This window comes from Sarcophilus harrisii, chromosome X, assembly GCF_902635505.1.
Source record: "Sarcophilus harrisii chromosome X, mSarHar1.11, whole genome shotgun sequence".
Lineage (NCBI taxonomy): Eukaryota > Metazoa > Chordata > Mammalia > Dasyuromorphia > Dasyuridae > Sarcophilus > Sarcophilus harrisii.
The window spans coordinates 75,439,542-75,459,574 of record NC_045432.1 but is presented as its reverse complement, the minus strand read 5'-3'; the positions used below and the strand labels follow the sequence as shown (position 1 = coordinate 75,459,574).

Below are 20,033 nucleotides of genomic sequence, written 5' to 3'. Positions count from 1 at the left end.
AAAGGTCTTGTCTCCACTCAGGCCATACTGGAGTGGAGTATGGAGTGGAATCAAGCCACGGCCTGAGTATCTAGCTCTAGGGGGTCTCTGATGGAGCACTCAGGGGACAACTGGAGTCCACCTGCTTTCCTCTCTATAACTTTCTCTTCAAAGTTTGTTCCTGGCCCCAGAAGGGACCTGTTAATAGTCATGTAGCTAACATGGGAAGGAAAAAGAAAGGAAGGAGGAAGGGAGGAAGGAAAAGAAAAGGAGGGAAGGCAAAGAGAGAGGAAAAGGAAAGGTGGAATAGAAAGGAGGGAAGGAGATTGGGAGAAAGGAAAAGAGGAAAGAAGGAACCTATCCACCCATCTCTGGCCTTTAGAAACCTTAGGAATCTCATAAGTAGGAGGAAATGTCTTTGCTACAACCGTCCCGGTCTTGTCTTAGTGATCTTCCTACTACTTATCAAGAAAAAAAGCCTTTTGTCTGTCTAAAAGTAGATTAAGATCCTCCATGTGGATTTGGTTTGTGTATAGCCTATACATGAGGCAGCCCTGGGCCTAGAGTCAGCAAGATTCATCTTCAGGAGCTCAAAACTGATCTCAGATATTAGCCGTGTGACCTTGGGCGAGTCATTTAAGCGGTTGCCTTAGTTTCCTCACCTGTAAAATGAGCTGGAGATGAAAATGGCAAAGGATGCCAGAAACTTTGCCAAGAAAACCCCCAAAGGAGTCACAAAGAGTCAGCCGTGACTGAAAAATGACTGAACAGGAAGGATTAGACAGGTATTCTGTCTGACAAGATGAAGCCCTTATTCTCTGTCCTCAGTGGGCTCAGTTGCTCCCAGAAAGTGGGCCCAGGCATCCACTCAGGGTTCCCGAGAAATCTGTTCTTTGGCGATCCATTCCTTAGCATTGAGAAAAGTGACTCTTGGACAGTGCCATTAGTATTAGGATTATCAGATTAAATCTTTTTTGAGGTGAAAGGCACATGGAAACCATGTAATGTCACCCCTTCGTTTTCTGTAGGAGAAAACTCTGACTCAAAGAAGGAAAATGGTCCTCTAGAAAGTATACCCAGGAAGGAAATCGCCAAAGCCCATTTTACCAGGTCCCCTGCCTCCAAATTCAGTGCTAGCACAGCACACTTTCTGTTAAGGTGCTACTGGCACGAAGGCCACACAAAACAACCGAATGGCTTCATTTGTTATTTCTGTGGGGTGTCCCGTGTAGCCCAATTCTGCCTCCATCTGTTGTTGTCAAAGCCTCCGGCTCCTGCGTCTTGGAATTGCAACGTTGGGTTTTGTTGATGGAATGAGTGCCTCAGACAAGCCCACTGATTGCAGAAGCCAGATGTTATTTGCAGATCTTAGACCCAAGTTATTTCTTTAAAAAACCCCAGGGCAAGAGTCAAACGGGGGGCAGATGGAGAGCCGAGATGATCCTTCTCGCCAAAGTGCCACTTCACTCCTGAAATGACACCATCCTTTCAAGAGGAAAGTGATGTTTTAGAATTTGCTTCCGCTTTTGATTCAGAAGCCAGGTGTGTTCTAGCAGGACACTCCTTACTTGTCTGCCTCAGGAAAATTGGAAAACCGTTATTTTTATTTAGCAGCAGTTCCTCTTTCTCTTGGACCGGTTATTTCTTGGAAGAGGGAGATTTTTCCCCCCTCTAGAAAGAAAATAGATAATTTCTACTTTCATCAGACTATTTAAAAACACCCCAAGAATAAGTGTGACTGCTTTTTTGGCATATAAAGTATTACAGCATTTTTGTAAAAATACCAAATTTACAAAAATGGGAACGGAGGTGGGAGGATTGTATTTGTCTTCACTATGGTACTTTGAAGATGTGGCTTTGTACCACAGAGGGACCACAGCCAGCTCCCTTTATAAAAATAACCCTGATAAAAATGAATTCGCTATTTTAAAAACTGAGTTCAAAAATAGTACAACTTGTCAAATATCAATGAAATGACCAGATCGCTTCATCTAACATCCACAAAGTGAGGGGATTGTTATATGTGTTGGCCCAGGATAGTGAAAGCCTAAAAAAGTGACACTAAATTTGACCAGAGGACCTGGATTTCAAGTCCAGGCTCCTCTGCCTGACTAAGTAACCTTGATTTTAAAGTCAGTTTTACTCTCTAGGCCTCAGTTTCCTTCTCTGTAAAATGGACTTCTGAGATCCCTTCCAGCTCTAAATCTGGGTCTAAATCCCCTTTTATGGGTGGGGCAAAAATTCACCTCATACCATACATTTTAGCAAATCTAATGTTTGCCCACAAAGGTCATTCTCTAGTTCTAGGTGGTGCTTTAAAACATGTTTCTGGAATGGCCAAAAGCATAAGATGTCCATGTTCTAATGAGGTGGCCTTGGGCCTGGGGGAGGGGCATTTCATTTTAAAGATTAAATAATATAATCTTTTGCTATGCATTAAGCTTTTATTAATTAAGTACGGATTAGGAGCCTAGTTTAAAAAGCCACAGCAATATAGTTGCTTAGCTTGAGACAGAGTATTTAGCCCTTCATTAATGTTTTCCAAATTTCTCATCCGATTAATCATCTGTGGACAAAAGATGTTTTGTAATGCTATTTCCTGAGAAAATGTTATAGTCGTTAGCATGATTAGATGCGATGACTTGCTACTCTTGAAATTCATAGAGATCCAGCTGCAACCAGTACTTACATTTATCAGATTAGAGAGGCCAGAGGATGCCTGAGTAATGAGCGATGATAAAACCACTGGTTTCTGTCTGAAGATGTGGATTTGGGTCGGTCTGAGTGAAATCTTCTAAAGTGGATTGCCTAGGGAAACTATTACCACATTTCTTCCTGCATATTCCAAAGAATTCATTAGTCCAGTGCCATTAAACTTTCTCTGCCTCTTCACTTTTCCCAAGGAAAATACTGGATGTCAATAGAGATGAGTTGTTAGAAAAATTAATGGTTGCCTATGGCTTAAGCTCGGTAGTTCGTACTAGCCAACCTGTACACTTCGGAGGCAACCTACTCTAATCCCAAACTCAGTTCTTTGGAGTAGGAGATGAGGCTCTTGGAAAATGACTCTAAAAATCCATTTATCTATCTCGTGATGACTCTTATCTTGCCAGTCCAGGCTCTGTTTTGTGCATGAGAGAATTTTGCCTTTTAAATCAATCTTCCCTTAGGAAAATGAGTGCCTGAAGCACCTTGATGGTTGTGTCAGAGCAAGAAATGTGAAAATCGGGGCCTTGGTGGAATTCCTAGCTCAGAATCTCATGGGGTGAGATTTTTGTGAATTCAAAGGATTAGGCTCCTCATTGACAACATCTATCATTCTTCCCACTGGGGATTTCCAACTTTCTTTGCATAATTAGTATCTGTTTCACTAACTCAGCATGTATTAGGGAAGATAGAAATGAGGATTAAGTCTAACTCATCCTGGGGAAAGAAAAAGATTTCGAAAACTTGGAGGCACTGTTACATACTATCCAGAACTTCGAGATCAAAGAGGCTTGTAATCTAACCAGAAAATGCTTTGAGGGAAATGAACCAATGGATGTCGAACAGGAAATCATTGGTTTTGAAAAAATGAGGGGGCTGCTTGCCATCTCCCTGAAAATAGTAATAACTAAAATTTATATTGTGCTTCAAAATCTGCAAAGCATTTTGTACCCATAATCACATTTTATCTTATCTGATCCTTCCAACAGTCTTCTAAGATAGGGTGTCATTATCATCCCCATTTTCCATATGAGGGAACTGAGGATCAGGAAAGTGACATCATCTTCCCAGGATCACACCACCCATCTAAGGACTTCCTAGCTTCAAGTCCACTGGTCTCTACCCCTCCCATGGTGAAGGAAACGGAATCTTAGGTCTACTGTAGCAAGGGAGAACATCTCCCCTCAAGAATGTCCTTACCCCCATGCAGATGCAGAGTATAGTCCTTGAAGGGGGAATGAAGGAGCCTGGGCACTTTCCCTGCTTAGCCTAGGAACACAGGGCTTCAAATGGGAGCTAGAGCTCGGGCCTGCAGAACAGCACTCTTTCAGGACCTTGGTCAGAGGCATCTAGCCACTAGCTAGGTTTTCTCTCTACCAGTCCCCTTAAAAGGGGTGGCACCCCTAATGTATGTTCTCACATACATCAGAGAGCCATTCCTTCCTTAGATAAGGGGACAGGTGCCCTAGAAAGTTGGACTGTTTTGATTTTTTTTCCCCTCGCATCGTTTTGGTGTTTGTTATTTGTTCTGGTGTTTCACTTTTTCCTTTCCCATCTCAGGAAACACTAAGCTTACTGAAACCTGTGTGGCAGAGAAATCTCCCGATTTCTCCTTGTCCCTTCACCAGTTGCTCTGATTGCCCTTCCCTTTCTCTTGCCGAGAATGGTTAAACTTAAATCCTCTGGTACAGGGAAGAGGCGGGCCTAAACTAAGATAGCAGCTCCCTGCTGTGGCCATTCACTGATTGTGCCTCTAGAGCGCCCTTGGCATTAAATCCTGTGATGAAAGAAGAGTGGGGTTTTGGTCACCAAATAACCGGGCAGATGTTAATTGATGAATCACTAGTGTCCGAGCATTGTTGCCTTAGAGGGTGTCTTAATTAACACATTCATGAAGATGAGTTAGTTATTGCCTTGCCCTTCTAATTTATTTAATTAAAGAGAGCAACCCTTTTGTTGAGCAGCTTTTCCAACTCCTAGTTCCTCTCTCAGTAATAGGGTCCTGACTTTATTAGCCCAGGCCTCTTTGGGGGATAGTTACGTGTGTTAAGTAAGTCTTAAATATTCAACTAAGTCCTGCTTTGCTTTCCAAAGAGCATATGATTCCAGGGAGAGGCTGGGGAAGAAAAGGAAGCTGGGATCCCCTAGGAGAAACACTAAACTGTCGAGATGTCCTTCAGGACTAGAACAGAGGAGAGAGGTTAGGGCCAGAATATGGGCCTGGAGATGATCAGCCTAATTTCAGTTAAACTCCTGAGAACTTAGGAGATCACCAAGTCATAGATGGCATAGAGAGAAAATTGGGGCCCAGCGCAGAACCCCGTGGAAGGCCCACGGTTAGTGAGGGGGACCTAGTGACAAATGAGTTAAGGGGATTGATGGAAAAGGAATGAGCAGATATTTAAGACAAGAACCAGGATAAAAAGAGTGCCGTGAAAAAGCTCCAGAGGAAAGAATATTCAGCAGGAGAGGGTGATCAACAGTGTCAAATGGTGCCGAGAAGATGGAGGAAATGTCACTTGTCTTTTTTTTAAAATGGAAATCAGTACCAGCTATTGCTGAAAGCTGTGCCTGTCACTTGTGGCCAACTCATTTCTCCCTTGAAAAGTGAAAAGCAAACGAAGCCAGTACTTATAAAAGCTTCTGTTTGACAGCTCCAGAAAGTCGCTGGAGTTTTTTATTCAAATGAGAGGTAGAATGACGCCGTCGCTTTACCTTCTCCTATGCCGTTGACGCATCTGTTGTGTCTCTCGCTGTTTGAAGAGAGTCTGTTGGCTGGCAACGGAGTTATTTTGGTCAACCCATCCTAGAGGGCAGTAGCCAGGAAGTCTTCTAGGCAAGTGGAGACAAAGATCCTCAGAGTGGCAACTGCCCCAGCATTTTCCTACTCCATGGGCTCCTTTTTTCCTTAAAAGAAGAAGAGGGTGATCAAGGGAGGCTAGTGACAGTGAAAGGGATGCTGGGCATGGTGTGGGAGTCGCAATTCAGCCCTTACCCCACTTCTCATCTCATCTCAAAGTTGAATTTCTCAGCCCACCAACTTCCAAGGGCAGGATGCTATATTCCTGGGTGGGAATGAGGTGGCCCTCCTCCTCCAGGGGGCCAAATGCAGCTGTTACAGAATGGATTTGGAAATCAAGTGCTGGTCCAGGAGGCAGAAATGAATTCCATTTTTTTTTCATGCACGACCAATTTAAAAGCACATTATTAGCCTTTCTTCATTTGCCGAGAGGCCACTGAGGACAATGAAATCACAGTGAGGATTTCCACTAACAATGCTAATGGCATTAATAAGGGCATATGCAAATTACACAGGGAGCCATGTCAGAAAACCATTTGGCCAGTGGAGCGGGATGTCTCCCCTGAGTGCTGTGTGGGGGTCAAATAGAAATCCCCTGGACAAATTGCCTAATGTGGCAAGGCCCGTTCGGTGTGCCCCGGAGGAAGGGTGGCACTGTGGGCACAAAGCTTTCTCTTCAGCCCCCGAGTTTGCCTGATTGCCAGATAGCCCATTTACCTTGGGGTGCTCATTGATATAGTGGTCTGGGTTTGTAATGATGGCTTTTTTTAATTAAAAGCAGGGGGAGGGGGAGAACATCTGAGTCTCCTATGTATTCCAGTACCAACAGGCTTCACTGCCCCAGGGCCGCAGCTGGATGGCCATTTTGGAGCTAAAATGAAGACTTAGGTTAGGGGAAATCATTTCATGCTGCCTGCTCAGAAGAGTCCCGACATGTACATACTCACACGTACTCGGGTGCACACACACAGGGGAAACCATTTTTGCCATAAAGGCAGCATTCCCCCTGGGGGAGAGGAGGGGAAGTGGTGGGAGGACTTGCAGGCTGGAAGGAGTCCCCAGGAGAAAATGCACTCCCAGCTTAGCTTTGTTTTTCAGAACTCCTACCCAAGCAAGGGGGCAGCAGGATCCAAAAGAATGGGTGGCCCTGGATTCAGGCACGTGGGCCCCTCCTCACAGCCCAGTGCCATGCCCGCAGCCCATCATCTGCTTCTTTTGGTTCCCCTGCCCAAGTTGCTGCTCCCATGGCCTGTGAGAACCCCTGCTCCCCATTCTGGACTGGCTGTTCTCCCCATTTCCTCTTAGACTTTTGCCTCAGGGTTCTGAACTCTTAGGAGTACAGCTTCCAGGTGAGGAGGAGTAAGGGCAGAACCCATAGCACAGTTTGGCCAAAGGGCAAGAGGTCCAGTTCGGTTCCCTTCGGCATATCGGGAGCCCTTAGCAAGGGAACTGGGCTCCCCAACGAAGCTTGTTCTTGTGTGGCCCATCTTTTGGCACCCAGGCAGGCTGCGAGATTAGGGACAGGGGAGGAAAGGGATAAAATGCCTTCTGCAGACCGCCCATTGTTCAGAATGCTTTACGGATAGCATCTCACATGGTGGCACCAGTGTGGGCTCTCGAGACCTAGCCCATGGGCCACGGTTAAGGCACAGGCCAGGTCCAGCCCGAGACCAAGAGTTATTTGGCCGCCAGACTCTTCCTTCCTGGGTATCGATGAACAGGGATTTACAGAAGTGAGGCAGGGTAAGAGAATGACACGTGCACGATGCTAGCTTCTGCTCCGTGTCCACATGTGCTTTGTGCACAGGGTGATATTTTTATGTCATTACCTTGAAATGCGACCGATCCTGCTTTCCGCTTTCCCTTAAGGGTCTATCGCGTGACCAAACCCCTTCCTCCAGAGAGTCTATGATTTTGAATTGTGCTCCCCCTTTTCTGTTTGCCGTTTCGACTGTACAACATCCATCTGAGTTGATTGATTCTCCCATCGTGGACTTCCAGACAGTTTGCCCAATTTCAGGATCAAAATTTCCCCAAAGCTCTATAGAATCTACTCCATTTTAGCCTATTGAGTTTTCATCCAAGGTCAGGGACTTCAGCTTATCACTGCGAGATGAAAGTGCAAGAATGAAATGAAGCCATTTTAAAAAATGCTGTGGAATCATGAATCACCCGGATTTCCAGCAGGAAATCTGGGTTTGGGATCCCAGGAGAACAATACAACCACAGGGAACCTTTGTCCTCTAAGAATTAGGTGATAAAGATAACCGGCCTTACTTAATGCCCTAGAACAGTAGGAAATAGAGTTATCTCAGCACATAACATGTTTGCTGACAGCTTGTGAGACCCGGTCCAAATCCCATGGCTTCTTGGCTTTTCCAAGCAAAAAAGGCAAACTCTTGGTAAATATCCAGGGAGAGTGTCTGCTTTTGTCAGTGCCATTGGACCCAGGGTCACAGAGACGTTTTTACCCGAGGTCTCTGAAGGCGTTCAGAATTCTAATCCGGATCCTGAAACAAGTGAAACGGTGGAGGAGGTGGGGAGGGGAGAGCCACCCTTGGAAGGTGATAAAATTGCTCCCAGATGTCAGGTAAGAGCTTGCCAGCCAAGGCCAAAGATTGGAGGCAGGCTCCCAGTATTTCCCAAGGTCACTTTATAAGCCCAGTTGGAAGGAGCCAGACTCCTATGTCCTCTGATGCTAAATGGTCCTGTTAGAATTCAGATGAGACCCTCCCTGGCAATGTCAGATCTGATAAATAGTCACCGTATTAATTGGACCTTACTTATTATTCATTGCCAGATTGCCCAGGGTTCCCAAATTGCTTAGCACGGCCCCAGATTTACGTTAGGGGAAATCGATCTGAAGAAATCAACTAGGCTGAAGTTTTGCCATCTGCTTTAGATGGTGGGAGGGGTGGGGGAAGGCGCTCTGCAGTTATCCGGACGTTCAATTGAGTCTGCAGTGTGACATTGGATTGGGGAGTGACAGAAGGCCCTGTGTCTGCTTTGTGGAACCGGTGACCACAAATTAATTAAAACTCTGGTTGTGACAAATGGCAAGCCTTCCGGGGCTTTGTCTCAAGGCAGCGAAAACGTGAGGGGGCCATGACCATTCAGAGAAACCTTCCTTTCCCTCTCCGTAGCAAGAATAATTACTTAAAATGGGAAGCTTGAGGATGGCCTGCCTCCCACTCCAAGGGGCAGCCTAGAGGTGAGTTCATCCCCAACTATCCCCCCTCCCCCCCGACCCCTGGCATTTTCAGGTTGGAGCTTGTGACAGGAAATGTAGTCTGGGGATCAGGGACAAGTATGAAGTATGGTGAAGGCAGAAGCCAGTGCAAGGCAAATACAAAAATAATCAGCCTTTTATTGCCCCTCCCCACAGCATTACTAAGCGTGAGTCCTACATAGATAAGTCACAATCGTGTTCGTTGGGGATCTGGGGGATCCCTTCCATTGCTCAGCGCCCACACAGGCCCAGAACTCTAGATGGCTTTTGGTCCTTGTGAAATCGTTGCCATCGAGTCGATTCTTCTTCATTTCAATTGGGGTTTTTTCGGCAGTTAACAGAGTGGTTAGCCATTTCCCCTTCCAGCTTGTTTTACAGATGAGGAAACTGAGACAAACGGGGTGAGATTGAGTTACGTAGGATCACACAGCTAGCTGGTGTCTGAGGCCAGTTTTGAACTCATGAGGATGTCTCCCCGATTCCACACTCAGCACTCTCTCCCCTGCAGGACTGCTCACCGTCCCTTACTCTGAAACGGCTTCAAGGGCTTGATTTCTTTAGTCTACTGACAAGGTAGAAGTAAGAACAGGAAGATAAGGGCAGTGACTCTTAAGAATGGGTACAGTTCCTGCCTAGGGATATCTCCTGCTAGTTGGAAGGCACTGCCTTGAGGGCAGAAGCCAGAGCTTCTTAACGGGTCAACTCCTTAGCTCCCCAAAGCGTAAGAAAAGACCAGCAGGTCAGTGGCCTTGTATTAACTGGAGCTGATTTTGAAACGGCATGACCAGGGCTTTGCTGAGGCTCTCCACACTCGCCACACTTGCACGCCATCCTCAGAATGTCCCAAATGGTGAGACTTCGTTGTTGCTCTGCCTGGGCACTTGCTGGCAAACCCCACCGTTCAGCCAACCCACGGGGTACCTGCTGTTGCCAGTGCGGATGGTTCCCACACTAGCCCAAATGATTTCTTTCCCTACTTCCTCACTGTTTTCTATCTGGAGCCTCCCTAAAGACATGCTGATGATAATTAGTGAGGAACTCTATTTCTTCCTTGCATTTTTGAAACGGATTCGAATTTGCACAACGTCGGCAAAGGTTCTTCCTGGACGGACACGGAGAGATGGCTTTGTCCGTCTGAACTGGGACCAGAGCTTTAAATGCTGGGCCTGATGGTCACGATTCTCCTCCAGGGTCAGTGCTTCTCTCTGAGCTGTTAAGGAGTGCTCAGGAGGGAGGCAGCTAGAGAGAGGACAGATGACTCGAGATTGACATTCCCAGTGGCGTGTCTGCTTATCCTGAGGGGGCTCGTGTCGCCCTGTGTCTTGTTTGTATTGGATATTGTGAAGGTCAGTTGCACAGAGTGCTCTCCAGGTCTGCTCTCCCCCCCCATCGAGACAGGGTCCCAGGAGGTCACCAAACCTGTCATCTGAGTCTTTGATGTTCTATCTAAGCTCCATGATGGCTGCCTACCCCTGAGGTGCTCAAATGTTATTCCTAATGAGGGAAATGGGGATTACCGCAGTGGGGGTAGCCTGGCATTAATTAGCCCCGAATGTTCCCTGGAACCTTGAGGACCGTGAGGAATAAGAAAGAATAAGTGAAGACTTGCCATCCCCATTGTCATATCTCAGTGCTCCTGGATTTGGACTGGGTTTGAGAAATATGGACTGTCTCGTAGCAAAATGTAGCATCCTACTTGTTGGTGCTTATTCAAGCAGGCCGGCTTTCTGAATCCGAGCTGCTACTGGTGGGTCTTTTGTCAACGTCTCCAACTCGATTCACCCTTTATATTGGCAAGCCCACAGGTGTCTCGGTACTTTTTAGCTCCTGAAGAGGGATCCCTAATCCAACATGTGGTGGGAGACTTGAAATCTTCTCCACAGGCTGAGGTGCTTCTTTTCAATAGGCCTGTGGGCCGATCACCCACTTGGTTCTGAGACCAAGTGTTTCATTTCCCTAACTGCCAAGTTTCCACCACAGACAAACCTTCCTCCCTGGGCCCCAACTATGTAGATAAAGAACAAGCAGGGTCCCCCCGATCCGGAGGCTCTTCACTTCTTCTTACTCTGGGCAGTGACTCAATAGGTTACTCTCAAAATGACCTCGTCCCTCAGCTTTTGCTTCTCACTGCTCCCCCACAAAAAAGACAGGCACTTATCATCGGTCGCCATGTTTTGGGCTCCCTCCACCAACTGAAATCAATGCCAGCATCATGTATTTGAGATGCAGTGATCTCCACGGGCCTTTGAGCCCACTGATTGGACAGTCTCTGTGTCCCTTAGTGTCCCTGGAGCCAGGAGGCTCCAAGTTCTAATATGGCCTCAGACTCTTAATAGCTTTGTGACACTGGACACGTCATTTAAACCCCAATTGCTTCCCCCTCCAAAAACAAGTAGTATGGAGTGCTGCAGGAAATGAGTCAGACAATGTAGCTACAGATTATACTTGTGTTTAATGTAATGATTGAGCCTCTTATAATTGAAATCTGTATCTTTGAATATTGAAATATGTATATGTATGTATGTGTTTGTATATATACATATGTATATATGTATATATACACATACACACACGTATAATACAGAAATGTGTATCTTTGTTTTCTCCCCAGACCTCTTCATCTAGGTCTGGACAAAGAAGGCTCTACCTGCCGCTCCACGCCTGCTGGTAAGTCCGTTGCCTTCTCTCTTGCGCTCTGGTTCTGCCCAACTGTGGATGCAGCGAGAGCACTAAAGGTCCCACATCGTCATCCAGCACGCTTAGCTGGGCAGGGAGCGGACCTCTGAGAATGAGTTTTGCTCAGTTTTCCAAATTCTCCTCCCCAGACTCATCGGTCGGTGCACATCAGTGCTGTTACCAGCCAAGGGCTTTATTTTGACTGGCTGGGACAGATGAAGTAGGGCTGACTTAAGCTGTCTAAGTAATCAGGAGCAAGTGGGAACCTGGCGCCAGTTCCTCCCTCCCACAACTCTTTTCCTTTTCATTTCAAGAAATGGCATGCCAGCCCACACGATACTTGACCTCCTATTCCCTATGCTTACTATGAGGTGGTGATGGTTTGTTCAAAGTCCTCTGCCACTGAATTCTCCCCCAGACCTGACTTACTGACTCTAAGCTTCCAATCTCATGACCACCGTGAGCAGGGCCTGGTACGTAGCGGGCATCTCTAGGAACATCTGGGGGACTGCGGTGACTAGAGGTCAGCCTGATCTCTCAGTTTCCTCCCAACTCGTGGTTAGGATATTTGGAGCTAAGGGGAGAAATCCCCCCCTCAAGAGTTTCTTTTTTTATCACACCACTGCCTCATATTGTAAGGACTTGGCTAAATGGCCTTTGGCTCTTTCAGCAAGCTGAGGATTTACGATGAGGTGGGGGGGGGGGGCGGTTCTAAAGTACATCCCCTTTCAGGGAGGCAAGGACCGGCTTCCATTTTTACCTCATCTCCACTCACTCAGCGGGAGAGCATCACCCAATATGTTGCAAATCTGAAGGCCGATATAAATGTAGAACCTAATAATGAGCTACGCAGAGCTCAATGCCCTGCTCTGCCATTTAATTAGAGCTTAAGATGGGATTGAACAAACTTTCCAGTGTTCATTAGTGGCAAGAATTCTCTCCCCCATCCCTTGAGACCCAGGAGTCCACCAGCCTGGGGAAGCACATGAGCTGCTCCCAGGAAAAAGCTCGGCACAAAGGAGTCTCCAGGTTCTTTCAGAGCTGTGCTGACAGAGAAGGCTGGATGTACCTGTGACTTGTCGCATGGTTCATAGTCTTACATAGACTAGTCCCCAGAGCCATGAATTAGGCAGTGCTGTTTTGAGGTGCTCGTTCTGGGTCCTTGGCCCCTTTCAGAGACCCTTGTCAAGTCTGCTCCTAAAACTGAAGTGAATTAAGTGGGTGTAGGGGATAGGAGGTCAAGTGTAGACATTCCTAGAGACACCTTAGAGTCAGATCTGGGGGAGAATTCAGTGGCAGAGGACGGCACAGAGACTCAGAGTCGTCAGGGCTTCCTTCTGTGGGATCTCACGACAACTTTCTTGGGAAGTAAGATAAAGGATCCTGGAGCTGCTGAAGGATCTGAAGTCCCAAAGCTCTCTTTAGAGCAGGCCCAGAGGCCGGGAGCCCAGAGCTCTTAAGTCTCCAAACTCTCTGGCAGCATCCCTGGTAGTAAAAATGAGACCTTTAAGAGCTCTCAGTCTGTCTTCTCTCTCACCCTCTAACACCTCTTTCCACTTCATCTCTCATCTATCTGTCTCTCCCCTCTATCATCCCTTTTAACTCATCTTTCCCTTCTCTATCTCCTCTTTTCTCCCTCCATGTCTCTATTTCTATCTTTCTCTCCCCCCCCATCCATTTCTTTCCTTCTATCTCTGTCCCCTCTCTAACTTATCTGTCCCTCTCGTCTCTCTACTCTCCTCTCTAATTCTATTCCTTCTTTCCCTTCTTTCTCTCCCATTCTGTCTCCCCTCTATCCCTGTCATCTCTCTACTCTCTCTCCTCTTTCCCTCTGTGTCCCCTCTTCATCCCGCATTCTATCTCCCCTCTATCCCATCTGTCCCTCTCATCTATCTACTCTCTCCTAATTCTATTCTTTCTTTCCCTCTCTGTGTCCCCTCTACTTTCTCTACTCTATCTCCTTTCTCCCTCTCTATCCCCTCTCTCCTATCACTTTTCCCTCCTTTTTGTCCCCCGTTCTATCTCCCCTCTATATCTTTCTCCCTTCTAACTCATCTGTCCCTCCTTCTTTCTCTCCTCTCTAATTCTATTCCTTCTTTCCATCTGTGTCCCCTCTTCTCTCTCCCCTCTATCCCTGTCTCCCGCTTCTCTCCTAACTATCTCATCTTTCCCTGTCTCCTTCCCATCTGTGTCCCCTTAATCTTTCTCCCTTTTTGTCCCCGTTCTATCTCCTAACTCTAGCACTTCTTTCCCTGTGTCCCCCCTTCATCTCCTCTCTCTCATGTTTCCCTCCGTGTCCTTTCCTTCCCTCCCATATGGCCCATAGTGGATGTCGGTGCTTGACTCGCAGAACCGGTTGGACTGTCTTCCCCTCAGTCCTGCTCCTTCTGCGGCCTCCAGCGCGACCAGCAGTCAGCCTTTTAGCGTGGTTCCCAGGTCACCGGGATTTCCCATTTATTAAGCTGCCAAAGAGTCTCCATTTGGAAGGCACAGGTGGTCAGTCATCACCTTTGTCCCCGGCAGGAGCCACATGGACACCGTGTCAAAGGCTCTCTAACCCCGTGTCCCTCCCTCCCCTCCTGTGCATCCTCATTTCCAGGCTCTCCATCCTTCCTCCTCATGGCTACTGGGGCCGTCATTCTCAGTGGGGGCTCCCCTCAGGGGCCTTGAGGACCCTCATCCTACCCCCCCCCACAAAAGAGAAACCAAGATTCCTCTGTACAAGATCTCGGACCGTCCTCCTTTTGAGGCAGGACTCGATTTCTCCCCATCTTGTCAAGGGGCTGGAGATTCTTTGGCTTTCCTACTCTGCTGTTCCCCCAAAAAAGAGAACAGGCGCTCTTGGCCTTCTCCCAGCGAGGCCAGCTGGGGCCTTGCCACCATGCCCACTCTGGGAATGAGCCGGCCTCCACCGTTCTCATTTTGCTGCTCATGAACTGCTTTGCCAGTCTGTTTGGCCTGGGTGGCTCCCACCCTTTGAACCCCCCCCCCCCACACACACACACTGAGCTGCCATGCTGCAGGTGGGCCTCACAGACTGACTGGGGCATATGGAGGGATGTGCTGCAGCCTTGACTCCTCCCCATGGGGTTGTCACCTGGTTTTTGTCTAAGAGTTGACAAGAAAACAGCCTTTGCTGGGGGCACCAGCTGAGTTTGCTTTTGGCATTCCTCCGAGCCGGAGTCGGCTTTAATGCCTGCCTGGCTCAAGGTGGGTTCCCTCCCTCCCTCCTTTCCTCCTCTACCAAAACAAAGTGACTCTGGTGACTGGTCCAGCTCCTCCTGGTCCCAACTTTGGATTTCTACAGGAGCAGCTCAGCCGGCAAATCCAAGCTGGGGGCCTTGGTGGGGTTGAACAAGACCCCCAACCCCCGCCGCTCTGAACGCTCCCGCCTCAGGACCTAAAGTCCCGGGGGCCCACCTTGCCCCACTGGTCTCGGCCTGCACGGATGGCGATCCTTTTCTCATGTTCCCGAGGCCCTGGTGCATGTGAGCCCGGCCTCCAAAAGCTAATGCTAGAGTGTGAGGGCAGCCACTGATGCTCCTCAGCCCTCACTTCAGGAGGTCCTCGTGGCCCACGGAACACCTGGCTGGGCCAAAGTTCACCAGGAGGTGGGCGTCCCGGCCACGGCCCTGTGGCTCTCTCCCAAACAAAGTGAAATGCCAAAAGCAAACAGCTTCAGGGATCCCCACTGAGAACCCCTCCCCAGCCTCCTCAAGGAGCTCATCCCTGGGCCATTCAGAGGCGGTGGCCACAAGCCCGGGCCCTGGAGGCTCTCCCCACAGCCAGAGGCTTGTGGGGCATCCTTTTCGGCCACCCCTCCTCACACACCGGGATGTGGGAGCCCCCGTGGCCGCAGACGTAACTGGGGACCTCGGCCGTCCACGTCTTGTCGTGAAGCCCCCTCGTTTCCTCACCTCGCCTGTTTGAGTGGAAATGCAGTAGCCTGGCTGTCTTGCACCCATTCCTGTTTTCCCCCCACTCCCACAGCTAAGGCTCCTAGAAGGGCAATGTGGAGCTAGAAGCTTTTGCTCACATCTGGCAGCTTCTCCACCACCCGTCACAAACCTGGGGGAGACAGTGTCTTAGGGCCACAATTGGTATCACCGAGGGAAGGGGGGCAAATCCAAGAGAAAGAAATTAGCCTAAGTGGGTAGTGCTGAAAAGCACTGTGGCCACCCTGTGGTCCGGCTCTCTGACTTACAGAGGATGAGCAGAGGCTTGGAGAGAAGGGGGTCCATGAGGCTTTGGGGGGGCTTTCCCGCCCCCATAAGAGAGAAATAGTTGCCTTGGAGTCCCTCAACCTCTCCTCACCCCTGCAATCAGCTGAGGTCCGGCTAAAAGTTAAGGCAGGGCTCCCCCCCCCTCCTTTCCTCTCCATCCCCCCACCAAGACCTCTTGACCTCTGTCTCAGCAGGACGGAGCCCGAGGTCTCCACATTCACTCTGGGGATGCCACAGGGCCAGGCACTAATGAGATAGGGGTGAGGCAACTCGGAGTTTCCCACTGACCCTTCAGACTCTGCCAGGAGCCCCCACTCTGTGCCCAGGGCCATTCAAGTCCTGGTCCCTCCAGAATCCACAGGGCCGTGGAGAGAAACAGGAATGGGTTCCCCTAGTCTAGGCAGTTAAGTTGGCTACCTCACAGCCACGCCCCCCCCTTTGCAGGTCACAGAGCTAAGTCTATCAGTTTCCAAGCTGGACTCCCCCATCATGCTTTGCTAATTTATTTTGGCACAGGAATGGGAGGGGGGGGGGAGGAGGGGCAGCAACCTGTGACTCAATTTACTCATTAGAAGGAACGGCCTCTGCCAGTTGCCACACTGCTCGAGCAAAGCTCCTTTCAGTCACCGTGTTGCTAAAATGAGCTGTCTTCTGTGGATCGTGCTGCTCTGATTTTGCTTTCTTGTCGTTTTCATATGGTTCCTGTCTGTCTTCTGCTTTGCCTTGCCTTCATTGTCTTGCCTTTTTTCCTGCTGTTCTACTAAGTAGGCAAACAAACCCTGAGACACAGTGTGCTCCAGCTACGGGATGGATAGAAGACAAAACAAACCGCTGTTTAAGCCCGTCTGGTAGGAAGTCTAAGATATTCATTTGTATCTAAGCAGGTACTGCAAGAAATCTATCCTGCAGCCCTTACCGGCGCAGACTTCCCTCAAAGTCTGAGATTGGCCACCTCTGACTTCTGCCAAAGTCCTTGTACTAGTGCCTCCCCTCCCTTCAGCTCTCACTCACAGAATATCACACATGTCTTTACTGTCAGTGAACCTGCACTGGCTGTAAGGATATCTGCTCAGAGCTAGGAAAGCGAGAGATTCAGCTCTAAGGACATTCCCGGGGGAAAGGTTGCTCACAGCAGCTCTTTACAGATGGTTCTTTTTGCCAAAAAGCCCCGAGTGCTGCCCTTTCGAGACGAAGCTTCCCTTCACGCACCTCCCCGGCAGCCGCTACGATTCCCGGTATGTATGGTACCCTATTTGACTTAACGTGTGCTACTGCCAATGTCTGAGTCACCTGGAAATGTCTTTGATAAACATGCGACTTCGCAACGGTTCGCACTTTCTCCTGGGGGATAGCTTCTCTCTAACCTCTTGGCGACACATCGTCCTCTGGGACGACGGGCAGCTCTGAAATGTGAAACCGTGAGGGGAAAAAAGCCCCCGACCACAAGAAAAGTAGTCTTGTTTCAACTCAAGAATATGCCTCCTTTGCCCAATAGCCTATGGGTAAGACTTTCTGGGGGCCCAAGATCTGTGGGCATCCAAGCCCCCAAGGATAAAAGGCCTCTGTGTAAACAGCTGGCACTAAGTCACTAAGCCATGGAACGATGACACGGGGCTTTGCCAGTAGAGCCTGGTCCAGTGGACTCGTTAACGTTTGGGCAAGGAGGTGAGAACCCCAGGTGAGAGGGAGGGTCCCATCAAATTTCCCAAGGAGAACTGCAATGGGATCATTCAATTTGGGATCCTGAACAGGGAGCTATGTGGCCAAGGCCCCTGAGCTCTGTCCTCAGAACCTGTTGCTTTCCTCTGTGGGATAAGAAGCACCTGAAGGACAGGCACAGATCAAGCTCCAGGGTCCTTATGGGTCAATTAGAGAACAGGCAGCTTGATCTTAGTCACAGAAAACAAAGAACCCGGTTCTAACGAGTTCCCCGTCTTCAGAGGGTTCTAGTTCACAATATATCATATACACATGCACGGGCATGACGTATGTCTAAGTGAGGGATGGACGCACCAGATCTGGCCTTTTCCATTTGGTTCCGGACCCTTTGAGGGCTCCAGAGTTTTATGACCAACCTCTATGCTTTAAACGACACAGCGACAGTAAAATAACCTCCCCGTCACTTGACCATGACTAGCCACCTCAACCAACCCTGAGTAGAATTTTTCCTCTTCACAAGGCAGCCTGGGTAAGTATAAGCCCTCCAGACCTAAGCTACGGGTGTGGGGAGGGCTCATAGCTTCTAGACCTACCCCTTTGTGGATCCCAGAAGCATAGGGGAGGCTGGCTGGGCCTCCTTGCAGCTTGGATCCCCGTTCTCCCCTCATTCAAATGCGCCTGTTGGTTAGGCCTCTCCAGGTAGGAAAGGGGGCTCTCAGTGACCAGACTCTTGGCAAATTTACAGCCACGGTGTCAGCTGACTGCCCGGCGACCCAGCAGCGCTCCTGCTGCCAGTCTGGGCCAAAGAAAATGTAGGCTTGATCTGATCTCACCCCACATTTTGAACCCGGGAGAGCAGAGACTGATGCTTCCTGGCTCACTTGACCCTTCTACTGGTATTTCTTTAGAGAACAGACTATGGGACTAGAAAAGAGGAGAAGGTTGGTTTGCTCAATAATAGCACCCCACCATCTGGCCTACATGGGCAGCCCATTGGCGAGCCGAGTCTGAGCATTTGGCGTGGTAGCTAGCCAAAGGCACTTAGGGCTGCCGTGGTCTCCCCGGCTTTGCTTGCTGCCAGAGTTGTCTCAAATGGCACCCAGTCCCTTTGGGAGGCCTCCTTGGAGGTCTGCTGACCCCTCCCCAACTGCCTCCTAACTCATCTCCCGCTTGTCTTCCAGCTTCAGACACGGGCCGCACCTGCTCCAGTGCAACTTCCTCTGAGGTAAGCTGCTTGCCCGAAGCCTGGAAGGGTCTTTCCCTCACTTCCTCTCCTCAGCTCCACTAGCAGTGAGTTCCTTGTCCAAGTCCTACCCTGCACCTCATAGAACAATAAATCCATGGGGCCATGGGGAGGCCCTCAGTTTGGCGGCTTTTCACATGTGCCTAGAAAAGGGGGGGGCAGCACTCATCCTAAACAGATCCTTCTCTCTCAGTATTTCTGCCCCTAGATCACAAGGTCAGAGAGCCAGGAGCTGCCCACACCCATGTTATGTTTGTGAGGAGCCCCGAGTGAATGCCTCAGCCATTGGTACCCTTTTCAGAGAGATCCCCCAGCCAAGAAGGGCAGAGTTCAAGGGGTACCATTAATGACATCAGCCAAGAGCAGGTCCCCGGCTGCGTTTGGGCTCCCCTCGACAGACTTAGAAAAGGGTGGGTTTTATTTGATGGGCTCCGATGACGGGAGAAGTGCCTAATTTCTCACGGCAGTTTCTGATTCCTCCCCAAGGAAGCCCAGGACTCCCAACTCAACGGCCAACTGATAATGTTCCCTAGGCGCCCGAGTGGAAGCACCGCGCAACCATGAGTTTGCTCATACCCAGACTCAGGGCACTCTCCAGGTAAGAACCTAAAAGAGATGGTCTGGGGCTCCCAGTGTGGAAAAGATTCTGCAGTGGTCACCATCCCCCCCCCCCCACCTTCAGAGCAAAATGAACCCTGCTAGAGAGAAGTTGATCGATGGTAGTCACTGCAAAAACCTCAGCCACTTCACCTTTACCCTGATTTTTTAAATCCTGGGAAATCAACTCTTTGTGGAGGTTGGAGGTTTCCTTCCACTGGTGCTCTCTCTTGTCTAGGAGTGGAAATTAGCTAGCCATTTGGAGGGGAGGCAAGAGAAAAGATAAGACAGTCTGGTCTCATTTAGCTAGCTGTCTTTCAGGAAATTAAGGTGGGGGAGCAGAGCCCAGGACACAGGAGCCAAATTTGGTGTAACACCCTCCCCCTCCTTTTTACGTCCAACGGGAGGTTGAGGATGGCCCCCAAGAAAGACTGGTGCCGACTCTTACTTTTTTCCCACCCCCCTGCTGGAATATGGGAAGCAGAGGACATATGACCTTCCCCAAGACCTCACTCAGCTCCTCTCCAGGGCTCCCACGGACCTTGCACAAAACCAGTGGGAGACCCCGACACATTTGGTGTGGCCCATCGCTGCCCCGGGGGGGAGGGAAAGTAGTGTGGGGCCACTTCAAAGGTGTTTGCTCTGAGGGCTTGAGCCTCCTCTTGGTTCTCTCTCCCTTTCCAGAAGGGAAGAGGGATAAACAGCCAAAAAGACTGTGTGTGTAAGAACAAGCGTACGCTTAAAACCTCATCTGTCCCTGCAGCGTTTGTCACTCTAGAACCGCCCTGTGGAAAATCCCGACTTAGAACTAGACTACGGGTCATGAAAAGGGCTTCTCATCTCACAGGGGGTGACTGGAGGAAGGACTTGGAGACTGCCACACACACAATTAATTAAACGAGGTCGCCCCTAAAAATACCT

General features: G+C 49.2%; 1 protein-coding gene across 3 annotated transcripts in view; it reads left to right on the top strand.

Moving 5' to 3' along the window:
* Positions 1–20,033, top strand: part of HTR2C (5-hydroxytryptamine receptor 2C) — a 158,156-nt gene that overhangs the window by 128,878 nt on the left and 9,245 nt on the right. For all 3 annotated transcript variants that reach the window (XM_031944350.1, XM_031944349.1, XM_031944351.1), the window contains 3 exons: positions 11,326–11,381; positions 18,454–18,497; positions 19,002–19,113. In XM_031944350.1, the coding sequence (XP_031800210.1) occupies positions 19,076–19,113 (38 nt within the window). In that variant the 5' untranslated portion in view covers positions 11,326–11,381; positions 18,454–18,497; positions 19,002–19,075. The remainder of the gene's footprint in view (positions 1–11,325; positions 11,382–18,453; positions 18,498–19,001; positions 19,114–20,033) is intronic.